Source organism: Verruconis gallopava (genome assembly GCF_000836295.1).
Source record: "Verruconis gallopava strain CBS 43764 unplaced genomic scaffold supercont1.21, whole genome shotgun sequence".
In the NCBI taxonomy this organism is placed as follows: domain Eukaryota; kingdom Fungi; phylum Ascomycota; class Dothideomycetes; order Venturiales; family Sympoventuriaceae; genus Verruconis; species Verruconis gallopava.
Window position 1 is genome coordinate 68234 of NW_015622157.1, and position 13197 is coordinate 81430.

Here is a 13197-nt window from a genome sequence, read left to right on the forward strand (position 1 = left end):
TCCTGGTCCTCTCCAGCTTTTCGACCCTTGCTCCGTATCTCGATGCAAAAAAAGAGTCCAAAAGCGTCATTCTGCTTTAATCCAACAAACTACGCAATTTCAATTCTTTTTTTTTCTTTCAAAAGCCATTTCATGCCCCCCTTGGGACCCTTGTGCTGGTGATGTTGCTGCGGTCTGGGACCAGGACGAGGATCAGACGAAGCGGCTCCGTGGACTGAACCTTTCTTTCCCGTCACAGGAACGACGAACAAAGAGGACGGGCCCACTACATGCCATTTCGCATCCCTCTGCGCCGTAAGAGAGGTAGATACTTCAGCAGAATGGCGACTTCCGACGCTGCTTCTGCGGCTTCGGGAAACGCATCTCCCCCGGCAGGACGCCGAAGGTCACGAGTTGTGGAGCTGCAAGACGACGACAATTTGGCGGAGGTGGGAACTCCGGCCACCGACGATGCTTTTCCTTTCATACCCCCCCTGTTCACGAAACCGCCTCCGATCAAGGATGGCCTGATGACGGAGACCGCGGAGCTGCAGGATGCGACCGTAGAGGAATGCGTGCAGCTGCTCGCCGAGCCCGAGGGGGACCTGAACTTGCACGGAGTCTCGACGCTAGCGCGAGCGAAACACGTCAAGTTTTTGAAAATGCAGATCGCAGGACCGTTTCCTAAGGGCTTTGTTGCCCTAGACGCGAGCCGGCCGTGGATGCTGTACTGGGCTCTGACGGGCCTGTACCTTCTCGGCGAGGACGTCAGCGTGTACAAGGAACAGGTGATAGGCACTCTCGCGCCCTTCCAGAACGGAACCGGTGGATTCGGGGGTGGCCATGGTCAATTCAGCCACATTGCCACAACCTACGCTTCTGTGTTGAGCTTGGTGACAGTGGGTGGACGGGAAGCCCTGGACCTGATTGACCGTAAAGCCTTGTATGCTCTTACTGTCGGCTTAGTTTTCGCATGAAAAAAGAGAAGACTGACATGCAGCAGATGGCATTGGCTTGGGCGCATGAAGCAACCGGACGGCGGATTTTCCATGGTCGAAGGAGGCGAGGTCGACATACGCGGCGCCTACTGCAGCATGGTCATCATAGCCCTCCTGGATCTTCCCCTGGAACTCCCCCCAGATGCGCCAGCAAAGGTCATCGGAGACGAGACGTTCCTTACGAATCTTGAGGACTGGCTGGCTCGCTGCCAGACGTACGAAGGCGGCATCGCCGGGGCACCCGACAACGAAGCACATGGTGCATACGCATTCTGCGGACTAGCCTGTCTCAGCATCATCGACGCTCCGTCCCGAAGCCTGGCTGGAAATCTCAACATGCACAGTCTGATCTCGTGCCTGTCATCCCTGCAGCACGCGCCAGAGCCCGGCTTTGCAGGACGAACCAACAAGCTCGTGGACGGATGCTACTCCTGGTGGGTAGGCGGTTGCTGGTCGCTCATAGCTGCTGCGCTCGGCCAGCAGATGTCTGACTTGTGGTCTCGAGAAGGTCTGGCCAGGTACATATTGTGCTGTTGCCAAAACCTCCGCAGCGGTGGCCTGAGGGACAAGCCTTCGAAAGGCCCGGACGGCTACCACAGCTGCTACGTGCTCGCCGGCCTCAGCGCCGCCCAGCACGTCTATGCGTTTCAGGACCAGGAAAAGCTCGAGCTCGTCAAGGGCACGGCCGGTTTTGGTTGGACGGTGGCCGGACGGGCCGAAGGCCTGCCTGTCGAAGAGCAGGATCGTGTGAGGGCAATCCACCCAGTCTTTGTAATACCATTTGAACGCGTTGAGGAATGCCGAAACTACTTTGAAGAGAAGGCTGGCTTCTAGCCACCCACGTGTTTACGTATCATGATAACGAATCCAACATCAGTTCGCAAGCACAACCTGATGCCATATTCATTTCTCTTGTCGTTTTTGGGCTCAGTTCGACCGTACCTGGCGTCCTTTGTGTTTTTTCTTTTCGCTTGATCCGTCTGATTCGTTTTTCTAAACCGTGACCGGACCGAAGAGCTCCACAAGGTCAAGCTGCATCAAACACGTTTCTTGATCGAAGTAAAACGAGAAGGGGAACCCCGGTCGCTATGCCCTTTCGTCAAATACCCAACAAGTTGGAAGACGACTCCCTCGCTCCGGCTACGGGTCGAGGGGCCGAAATGGATACATGAGAGGCGCTGCATTCTCCTGCTGCTTTGTCTTCGTGTCGGGCTCAATTCTCGGACGTTTGGGACGAGATTCGCAACACGTTGTCATCTTCTCTTCCACTGGCTCTGCCTAGCGTGAGCCGAGCTGTCGAAACTGGTTGGGTCCGCTGTTTCTACATGGCACAGACGGCGAATGGATAGGATTGGGACATGAAGCTTGGTAGAAAGCGTACGCGAACGAGGACGGAAGAAAGTTCTCCCCGGATGAGCGTGAAAAACGTCATTGAATTTTGCTTTCTTTGTTGAGCAGTAAGCAATGATCAAACCTTTCAGACTGTTTCTGATATGTACTTCGGGAGCAGGCTCAAACATGTGTGGTCTTTGGAATCAAGTCATGAAAATCGAATGCGTTCGAGAAACTTAACGTATGCAAGCTAGATAAGTATTGGAAAGAGTTAAAGAGATCCGTCGCTTGCATTTTCAGTGGTATCTTAAGAATGAGGAACCTCCCTCAACCATCTCCGTAAACTCCCAAAACATGCCATAACTTAAACCGAAAAGAGCAACAGTGATTACAACGGTTCGCTAAATGGAATTAAAGAAAATACTTTGAGCCACGGTAAGTCGATGCGATCTCCACGAAGCCTCATTTAGGATTAGGGCTCCTCTGGGAAATCCAATATGCGCGTGACACTGTACATTCGACTCTGTGACTAGAGTCAGTCATGGCCAAAAAGATCAGAAGTCCACGCTAAAATGATCCAAAACCAATTCATACGGCCGTATTCATGTGTGTGGTAAATCATCAGTGTTACTTTTCAAACTCGTTTACCGATAGCCACTCATCATATTGTGTGCGCTGGGCAGCATTGAATGTTGTTGCTGATATGGCCCATACAGACCTTGGTTCCAAGCATTCTGAGGTTGCGGTCTGTTATCGTTTGTCTGATACACAGGCTGTCCATGCGCTCGTGAATGGGCAGCTTGATTCTGCTGAGAGTGATGATACATTTGATGCGTGTTTGGCTGATACGGAGAATAGCTGGGCTGCTGCGGCGTTGATGGTATATGGTGGTGTTGTGTGCTCCGACTTCGTTCATGTCCAAGGTTCATGGATGAGTTCATTGTGGACTGCTGTTGAAGTGGCGGAGGTTGCTGGATGGGTTGTGGCTGTGGCGTATTCAAGCGGTTGTTCTCTGCTTTCAAGGACTCAATCTGTTTACGCATTTCTGCCAGCTGTGCTTTGAGCTCGTAAGCTTCTTTTTGCGCAGTTAATTGATCTTGGCGCACGCTTGCTATTTCTTTCTGGAGATCCTCATTTTGGCTTGCAAGAGTGAGCGCAGTAAGTTCGCCTTGCTGCATGGTATCGAAGGTCGGTACAGAGTTGCTTTGTATCTGCGGAGAAGTATGAGACCCCTTTGCCGCAATCGATGAACTTGCTTGTTCAGGCTGGTAAAAGCAGGGCCAATTTTTCTCTGCACAAGGTCTGCATTTTGGTTTCGCCCCGTCACATTTTGTTCGACGTGACACACAGATTGCGCATTGGACTGCACTCTTCGGCTGTCGTCGCGACGGCGTCTTTTGTGCGGCTGCAGGGGCCACAGGGGCATTCTGCATTGACGAAGATGCCGTGGGAGTTTGTGCTGCTGGTGCTTCTACCTTCTTCTCTTCGGGACGCATTAGTTCCAGCAAGGAAATCATGCTCTGCTCTCTCAGCTCGGCCTCAGTGGATTTTGCCGGTTCATTGACGTCGTTCTTTTTCTTTTTCTTCTGTGGTGGTTCCCGAGCTTGCTCGCTGGCTCCTGAGCTCTCCCTCTTCGGTGCCTTTACTCTGTCCGGATTTTTAGCTTCCCATTCCGCTCGCCTCTTTGAGTTCTTTCGCGGAGGTGGGGCTCTATCTTCGTATGTCTCGTGGCATGGTATGTGCCGGTAGACGACGTCTATGCACTGTCGAGTTGCAGAGAACTTAATGCTGAGCACACCTTTGCAGTCATAAACGGGCTTTGTGGCACGCTTTCCTTGGGAGCCGGACTTGCCATTCGCGACGCGGTCCTTGTTCAGCAGCGAGTCATTGCAGTAATAGGAAAATCGATACGCGTTGTCCTCGCCGCTCCTCCAGCTGTTGTGGAAGCTATATCTATAGCCGTCCGTCTTCTGGACGGCTGCTACGCAGACCTTGGATATGGCCCGCTGCCGTTTCATGGTCTCTTTCGGGTCGCTGAGCTCCTGAAGGGCGTCGAGAACACTCAGCGCGGTCTCTCGGCCTTCCGTAGTGCCTGCTTGAGGTCGTGGATCGTTGAAGTCGGCAACCGCCTGCAACATGCCCATGTCCTGAGGTTGCTGGTTGCCTCGAAGATTTGGCGGGACGTAGTCGAGCTTGACCAGAAACGAGGCACCAGCCCACAGCGTGAGCTCACAAGTGCAGTGTTCGGGGGGAGCAGGTGGGTTATTGAGATAGTCTCGCAACTTGGCTTCCATATCAGCCAGCGTCGAACACTGCAACTTGGTCGTTACAGCTTGCGGGTCGCGGGGCGCGCGTCCTCGGGGCAGAGGTGGGTTGGGGTTCTGCCATACTGGATTTCCGTGCGTCGTCACGGACGGCAACTGCGAGGTAGGATGAGGTTGTTGATGCTCCAAAGTCTGGAAGCCTTGCTGCGAGTGCACGGCGACCGAAGTAGCCATGCTGCAGGGCTTGTAATGTTGCGGATGTTTGGGGGTGAGTCGTAAAATCCAGGTAGTCGATTGTTACGGCACCAAAACAGGCTAACGAAGTCACGTGATTTCACCCAGCTGTTCCAGGATTCTAGGCAGAAAAATTGCCAGCCGGTTCACAAGGCAGTTCGGTGTCCCGGGGGAGATTCTGAATACGTAGAGCAACGTTTCAGGTGGTGTTGACATCTTTGCTTTGCCAAACGGTGCGGTCAGCCACGCGTGCGAAGGGGAGCAATAGAGAGTTTGGCTGAAGCCAACACGGACAGCGTCGGGTGGGGGGGAGAATCCCCTATTTCCCGTAGCGGCTTTTCCAGGATACGACGCAGCAACAGCAGTCGGTTCGTGACTTGACGTTGAGTTAACTAAGTTAGGAGTAACTTAAGTTAGGTCAGATACCGTCGAGGTGCTTGCTGGACAGACTCCGCACGCCCCTCGTTAGCCCATCGTGGATCTTCCTGCGCTCGATGGTGTCGCTGCGTCAGCGTTCGTCCCCACCGCTTGAAGCCAAACGTACTGTACCAGCCTTGCTTCTTTCCCACGAGGGGCATGACGACGCCTGCTTGTGCTCTGCCATGTGCGCGGCGGCTTTCGTGTCGTGATGTAGCAGCCTGGTGGACCGACTCTCAGGCCAATCGACGAAACGTGAGGCTTGGATCACTCCTGCAACCCGATAATGAACAGTCCTGGCCATCGTTACAAATCGCGCTGGTAGTGCTGAAAATCCTTTGGAGCTGGCAACGCGTGTGGCCCAATCCAGTTCATGTAACCTGGCACACTGCTCACTGGGTGCAGCGAGCGGAAGAAGCAAGTTCCCACCGCACGTTTGGAGCTCGACAGTTAAATAGCCAGCTCGCGGGTGAAGCCCACAGGAACGCGTAGGATCCTTCTCTCTTTTCAAATCTCTGCAAATCAGCGGTGCAGGGAAGTTTTTTTGTCGCCGACCATGGACGCCAGCAATGAGGGGGCCCAGAAGTCGCCTCTGCACGTCCGCACGTTCTCCTCAGGCTCGTCCTTTGGCGAGAGACGCTTCAGTGTAAACGGTACGCATGACGTCAAGAGGGCCAAAAGCCGAGTTTGTCTATTGCTTGGTTGTGCGTCGCTGCATCGTGGCCACGACCTTCGATAGGCATATCAACTTCCTCTTCGAGCTTCTTGGCAGCCTTGCAACTCACAAATGCCCCTTGCAGAACTCAACTCCGCCATCCACTTGCAGTTTCGCGAGTGCCATGAGGGCCACAGGGCCCATTCCGTACGCTCCAGCCCACGCCTCCGTTGTCGTGTATGCTGAAATGGATTCTTAGGGTCTAGATCCCACCCGGGCGTCCACCGGCGTGGTCTGGACGAGCGAGCGCGCCTACGAGGCGGGCTTCCTCGACGATCCCCAGTCCTGGTCGAACTTGGGTCAGGGTGCGCCGGAGGTCGAGGACGACATTGAGGGATGCTTCGAGCGACCGCACACGCTGGACATCTCCGTCAATTCACGTGAGTATGGCCCAACGGCAGGTATCAAGCCGCTCCGTGAGGCCGTCGCAAACCTCTACAACGCCCATCACCGCAAAGGCAAAACGAGCCAGTACACATGGGAGAACGTGTGCATCGTTCCAGGTGGCCGCGCAGGCCTTATCCGCATTGCTGCAGTCCTCGGCCACGCCTATCTTGGCTTTTTCATTCCTGACTACACCGCCTACAACGAGATGCTGTCGCTGTTTCGAAACTTCGGGACCATTCCAGTCCCTCTTCATCGCGAAGACAAGTATGTCGTTTCTGCAGAGATGCAAGGATGGACTTCTGACTGCGTGCAAGCTACCATATCCATCCACAGCGCATCGCCGAGGAGATTTCGCGCGGCACATCCGTCATCTTGACCTCGAATCCGCGCAACCCGACCGGCCAGGTGATTACAAACCCGGAGCTGGCCCAGATCCAAGACATCTGCCGCGACCGTGCGACGCTTATCATGGACGAGTTCTACTGGTGTGCATAACCGAGAATCAAAAGCATTGCCGAAGCTGACCTTGTGCTCGACAGCGGCTACAACTACACTTCGAACTGCGACGGCACTGTCGTTTCATCCGCCGAAAATGTCATCGACGTCGACGAAGACGACGTCCTCATCATCGACGGGTTGACCAAGCGCTTTCGCCTTCCGGGCTGGCGTGTGGCCTGGATCGTCGGACCTACCGCATTCATCAAGGCCATCGGCAGTTGCGGCTCGTACTTGGACGGCGGTTGCAACGTACCGTTTCAGGAAGCCGCTGTGACTATGCTCGAGCCAGGAAGGGTGCTGCAGGAGATGCGCGCCTTGCAAAGCCATTTCAGGGATAAGCGAGACTACGTCGTCAAACGTCTGAGGGAGATCGGCTTCGACATCGAAGACAAGTACATCCCCAACAGCACCTTCTACCTATGGTTACGCTTGACTTGCCTCCCAGATGCCATCAACGACGGTCTCAACTTTTTCCAGGCATGCTTAAAAGAAAAGGTCATCGTAGTGCCGGGCATCTTCTTCGACTTGAATCCCAGCAAGAGGAGAGATTTGTTCGACAGTCCATGTCACCGTAAGTGCTTCTGAGAGCGAAAGATTTTCCGGGAAAACTGACGACGCGTTGTAGACTATGTGCGCTTGTCGTACGGGCCCCGCTGGGACGTTCTGAAAGCAGGTCTCGATGGCATCGAGCGCGTGGTGAAGAAGTACTCTAAGAAGCGTGTTGCTACTTAGGTCGATAGATGAATTGATTGGTTCTATTATACACAATATTTTAGCTACTTTGAACACAAAAGATGCACGTAGCGCGAGAGTTTTCTTTGATCCGTCGCTGGCACGTATCTCGCTGGGTTTGATCGTACCTAGCATGTCCAATTCGTTAATTTCGCAGGCATGCTACTCTAGGGCATTGGTAGCCCTTCGCTACAAGAAGCAAGACCGCTCCACCAAAAGTCTAGAATGCATACGTAGGAAATAGTTCATGTACTGTAAACCGTTCTTCTTGCCTACCAGCAAGGTACGCCTACTCCTTCAAATTGGGGAAAGTTTTACAAGCGGACGAAATTTTTCAAGCCCATATGCTTTCGTAGTTTGGCATTATCGTAAAATAAGAATCTGTTGCCTTGGTTCTAATTATGCGCGTCTATTGCATTCTTTTCACCATTATGCCCACGATATCTGCTAGCCCGTGCAAACGCTCATCGCGCGATTCGCCCAGATAGAGCAACGCCACAGGCCAGGCATGAATTCCTCCCTCTTCTTCAGAGACATGTACTTGCTGTCCAGCTTTCCTTAACACGTCAATCAGGTCATACGTTTCAGGTCCCAGCACTTCTTCGGATCCAAGTTGGAAACTCCATCCTTTCAGTGGACTCGCCCTCGCCCACCGGTGAACGTCTTTGCAATTGCCGGGAGAAACCATTGGATCTTCGGGTGAAACTTTGGTTCCGATATATTGTGACCCATAAAGTCTTAGACTCGATGCATCGAGATAGTCTGAAGGCGTATTGCGGTTCTTCTCGGAGATGAGAGTCACCCAAGGCGATATCATGCATGCGAGCGCCGGCAGCTGGTTTCTGAGCTCGGATTCAGAGAGGTAGAGGAGCAGGCTTAGAATCAAAGTACCTCCTGCTGAATCACCAGCGACGCAGATTCTGGAGGGATCTTCGACAATGGAAAGCAAGTACTTATAGCCAAAATACGTCTCCTGGATCTGTTTAGGATACACGGCGTCTGGCACGAGCGTATATTCGAGTGCAAGAAGTGCTGGGTTTGAGAATCCTGCAGCCTTCAGGAGCGCGACCCATGCGATCAGAAATTCCATGTAAAAGTAGCTTGAACCCATTGAAAATCCACCGCCATGGCAATAGTAGACGACAACGTCGGGCTCTCGGCTTTCGTCAGGCACAATCCAAACACCAGTGAATTTCTGGTGATTGATCTCGCGCCACGGAATCGGCGAGCGCAGATATCCGTGTCTCAACATTCGCCATCGCAGGAAGGGCAGCGACACAGGCTTAGAGAAGAACACGCGGCCAATGAACGACGGCATGTGGGCAAAAGCGAAACGAACATATCGTATGACGAGGTCTTGAAAAGGCGTGGCGCGCTGCACGAAAGGCGTTCGTTGATCGAACGGCATAAAGAAGCGCTCATGAATGAATTGATATGGTATTTTGATCGCTGCAATAACTGTATCAGATCATTGGCAAGGGAGATTGTTGCTCCTGTCGGGAGTATTCACCAATATGTGGCAAAGCGCCTACAAGCCAGAACGAGGTCTTCAGGAGTCCGACATGGAGAATCAACTGTGGGGTGAGAAAAATCAGGAATATGATACAGTCCAGATAAGATATCTGATCGAGAATCATCTTCTTTCACTCCCAGCAAGCGAGCGAGTGTATGAGTTTGAAGACTGGACGGCTACAGGTACGGACAGAAAACCAAGCCACTGTGGATAGGACGTCATCGTATTCATTTTCTGGAAGATGAAAAAAAAAAATGCATCATTCGCGATAGCTCTCTAATGCAGATGAGATCGAAGTGAATCCGTGCCTAAAAGGGAGAAAGATATCTAGAGTCCCGTTATGAATTTTACAGGCACGCGATCGCCGTTTCGGGTAAACTATCTGGATGGTATTTTATCCGCCTGCTTTTGGCCACGGCTTTGTTTCAAAACTCTCCAAACATTAGATAGGATTGACAGTGTCGTTACGTTTCGGGATCTTCTCCAGCTCTGAGGTGACAAAATGACCTAAATGGAATTTGCTGACGATGTATGACATTCAAACTCTCTTGGTACTTTGGCCGATTCGGACTCCCTATTCTGAAGAACAACTTTAAATTCTTGATACAGGCCGTCGCACGGATCAGGACGGGGTGTCCATGATGTTGCAGAGGGATCACGCTATGCTAGACTACGGTTACAATGTTACGTGCAATCAGGCCGTCCGCTTGAGGCAATTTCACAGAACACTGTAAAAGTCTTTCAAGGAGAGGATGCTTGTGTGGCAGCGACTTTCAGGGTCGCGCTTTTTTTAGCTGCTTGATGACCAGACATCGTTGTGTCCAACCCAGACTGCTTTTGATTATTTCCTTGCCCTCTGTGCAGCAGGACGTCGTGGCGGTTTGCAGATCTGCTTTGAGGCAGTGGCATTGATCAAGTGCGGTTCTTGTTCTCTCCCGAGCAATTGTTTACGTAGGAATAGGGCTATTTAGCTACGAATGTCCTGTAATTTGGCGCGTCCCACTGTTGCTGATCAGTAACCGAAAATTGTAGATTACGTCGCTGCACGTGATGCGTAAACTCTCCATGCCCTCAAGACCAAAGAGGCAAAGCGTGACCATTTTGGAGCGACCAATTTTTGGAGCCGTTGTCGCGATATGGTAACTTGACGTCTAAACTCGAAGGAAACACTTACACGCTCACTCTTCCCTTCCTCCCCTTCTTTATCTCTTTTAAGGCCTAGCGACATTACTGATATGATCGCTGTGAGCCTTAAATTATCAAGCATCCGTGTGGAGTAGGTGATGAGCTCGGCAGCCACGCTTTGCTCACGCGATGGCGACGTCGACGGCCGACAGTGCCATGGAGGACATCGCAAAGTACGTGTTGAGATCCCGAAGCACGCAGATCTCTGGCTAATATGCGATAAGATCCCTCACAGATGCCGAAGTTGTGCCAACAAAGTTGCGATGTGCCATATGCGACAAAGTAGCCTTCAACGCATTCAAGCTGCCCTGCTGCGATCAGAACATCTGCGCCACATGTATGTCACATTTAACCATCCGCACTTGTCAACATCAATACCAATACATTTTAGGTCAATCATCTCTCCCGGAGGCGTGCCCGATATGCCAGCACAGCCCGCTCAATGCCGATGATGCAAAACCGTCGAAGAGCCTTCGCCTCACTGTAGCGCAATTCCTCAAGAGCGTGAAGAAGAAACGGGAGAAACTTCAGACCGTTCCAGGTGGAGATATCAACCATACACCAACTATGGAATCTAGCCAGCCAGCAGCTGAGCCGATTCCGGCAGAAGGTGTCAATGCTACTCTGGAGCCTTCAGAAGCGCGTTTCCCTGTGGCTCAGCCGCCTGAGGAATCACTGCCCGACGGTCAAAAACTGACCCTAGACCCTAAGCAAGAAATTGAGGTGTCTGCGGAGCGAGTTGCTGAGGAAGAGGCAGAACTACAGAAGCTAGAAGCTTCTACAGTCATCCCACAGCCAAACCCAGTAGGTACACGCATGGTCCAATCAACTTCACTTGACTGATATCGTTGCAGACTAGTCACAATGACGACAACATGGCAGCTGATGGCGACGACGAGTACGCTGAGTCTGATGCTTCTGAGGTCGTAATCGTAACAGGTGACGAAGACAAAACGGCCGCGAATCCATGGGGCGAAAATCAAGATGAAGAATATCAAGAAGAGGAGCAATGGAACGGCCAGGATGGTCAGGATCAGATGCAAGGACATGGGTATGGTTATCAGGGTGGCGACCAGGGCGACATGTCCCAGATGTTCGTAGGCATGGCACCGGAAATGATGCAAATGATGATGCAGCAAATGAGCAGCATGCAGAATGGGAGTTGGCCAAATATGATGGGTAAGGTCGGAGCCTAACTTCACCAAGACTGGAGCTGACTCATCTCTATAGGCATGCCGGGCTTCGGCATGGGCATGAATCCGATGGACATGTTTGCAGCGTTCGGAATGCAAGGCATGCAAGGCATGGGAGGCATGAACCCAAACATGATGAACATGAACGGCATGAATGGCATGATGGGCATGGACTTCAATAACAATTTTGGCAACGGAGGCTGGAATGGCCAGCAAATGAATGGCGACTTTGGCGCGTCTACTGGCTATTATCCCGATGGTGGATATAATCAATTTTCGCACCAAGGAAATTATCCCTCACACAATCGTCACAACCAGCAGTTCCCTATCAAGAATGAATCCTTCCACAACTCACGTGGCTCGTTCCGAGGTCGTGGTTATGGTAGGGGCTATTACAACCAGGGCTATCATGGCAGGTCGTATAGTCAAAACCTCCCTGGTGCAGACAATGCGCCGCCGCCTAATGCTCCCACTGGCCCAAAGGCGCAACGAGAGGCAATGGATGGGCAATATCAGCAAGCACAGTATCGTAATAGCTCGAAATTAGGCCCAAATCGACCGCAAACCTCCACTGCGGAACCTGGCGCTAACAAAGACGTGACTAACTATGAGCAGCAGCAGGTAAGTGACAGTGCCCGTGACGCAAGGACCGAGCCATCGGATGAGCGGCTTGAACGGAATGAACAATCCGAAGAACATTCAAAAACTCCCGCAGATCTAGCCCAGGACAAAAGCAGCGAGTACTTTACTGGAAGTAATGGTGCGCCGAATGAAGGCCAGCATGAGCAGCAATCTTTTCGTGGAGGCTACCGTGGTCGTGGCTCTGAGGGTCGTGGGGGATGGCGCGGACGTGGATCTTACCATGCTAGTCGTGGGTTCGATCCGCAGCCGACACCTCAGACAGAGGCGACAGGCGTGGGCGTCGAAGGTGCTCCAAGCGGGCCAAAGGCAATGCGTGAAGGAAATATTTGGGCTAGCCGCAGTCGTGGAGGTATACATGGCGTTGGTCGCGGACAGCCTCAGTCGAACCCCTCGGCGAAGTCAGACGAGTATGTCGCAATCCTGGGAGACGAAAAGACGATGGCTTACAAGTCGAGTAGTGCTTCGGACAGACGCCCTCGATCGAGGACACGAAGTATGACGCCATCACGCGAACCTTCAAGATCGACCTCACGCCGACGCTCGAGGCGGCACAGGTCCCGAACGTCCTCAGACTCAGAGGATGAGAGGCGGAAAGAACGCAGGAGACGCAGGTCAGAACGGAGACACGAAGATGATTACGAAGAGCGACACACCGGTGGCCAAGAAGTCGACGAAGGCGATGAAGATAGATATCGCAGCAGCAGACGAGAGCACGACCGTCACCGCACATCAAGGAAGTCACGGGAGTCGAGTCGAGAACGCCGCAAACATCGTCGACGTTCCAGATCACCGGAAGAATCTAGAGATGACCATGTGATCATGAACAGTGACGAAATTGATAACAAGGAGAAAGACCGGCGACGTGATCGCGATAAGTACCGTGACCGGTCAAGGGATAGAGAACGACACCGCGACAAGGATAGAGACCGTGAACGGGACAAAAGGCGATCATCTCGACGTGAACGTTCTGTGTCACGAGATTCTCCGCATAAGTCAGGCTATCGCCACGACAAGGAGAGGGAGAGGGAGAGGGAGAGGGAGAAGGAGAGGGAGAAGGAGAGGGAGAAGGAGAGGGAGAAGGAGAGGGAGAGGGAGAGGGAGAGGGAGA

At 52.6% G+C, this 13197-nt stretch overlaps 4 protein-coding genes across 5 annotated transcripts; 2 read left to right on the top strand and 2 right to left on the bottom strand.

Moving 5' to 3' along the window:
* The first annotated feature begins 33 nt into the window (after window positions 1-33).
* PV09_06197 (uncharacterized protein) lies at window positions 34-1858 on the top strand. Its single transcript, XM_016359796.1, has 2 exons — window positions 34-922; window positions 983-1858. Exons 1-2 carry the CDS (start codon window positions 270-272, stop codon window positions 1809-1811), a joined length of 1482 nt encoding a protein of 493 aa, XP_016212244.1. The 5' UTR covers window positions 34-269; the 3' UTR covers window positions 1812-1858.
* Window positions 1859-2485: 627 nt separating this feature from the next.
* PV09_06198 (uncharacterized protein) lies at window positions 2486-4831 on the bottom strand. The gene has a single exon (XM_016359797.1). It carries the CDS (start codon window positions 4805-4807, stop codon window positions 2954-2956), a length of 1854 nt encoding a protein of 617 aa, XP_016212245.1. The 5' UTR covers window positions 4808-4831; the 3' UTR covers window positions 2486-2953.
* Window positions 4832-5332: 501 nt separating this feature from the next.
* Window positions 5333-7731, top strand: PV09_06199. 2 transcript variants are annotated; one of them, XM_016359798.1, is made up of 6 exons: window positions 5333-5877; window positions 6025-6086; window positions 6139-6590; window positions 6641-6811; window positions 6866-7395; window positions 7450-7731. In XM_016359798.1, exons 1-6 carry the CDS (start codon window positions 5781-5783, stop codon window positions 7554-7556), a joined length of 1419 nt encoding a protein of 472 aa, XP_016212246.1. In that variant the 5' UTR covers window positions 5333-5780; the 3' UTR covers window positions 7557-7731. The 2 variants fall into 2 exon arrangements, with proteins under 2 accessions (XP_016212246.1, XP_016212247.1); XM_016359799.1 differs by having other exon boundaries at window positions 5333-6086.
* A 163-nt stretch (window positions 7732-7894) lies between these two features.
* Window positions 7895-9243, bottom strand: PV09_06200 (uncharacterized protein). The gene is made up of 2 exons (XM_016359800.1): window positions 9067-9243; window positions 7895-9005 (listed from the first exon to the last, which is right to left on the bottom strand). The coding sequence occupies exons 1-2, from the start codon at window positions 9191-9193 to the stop codon at window positions 7966-7968; spliced, it is 1167 nt and encodes a 388-aa protein (XP_016212248.1). The 5' UTR covers window positions 9194-9243; the 3' UTR covers window positions 7895-7965.
* Between the last annotated feature and the right edge of the window lie 3954 nt (window positions 9244-13197).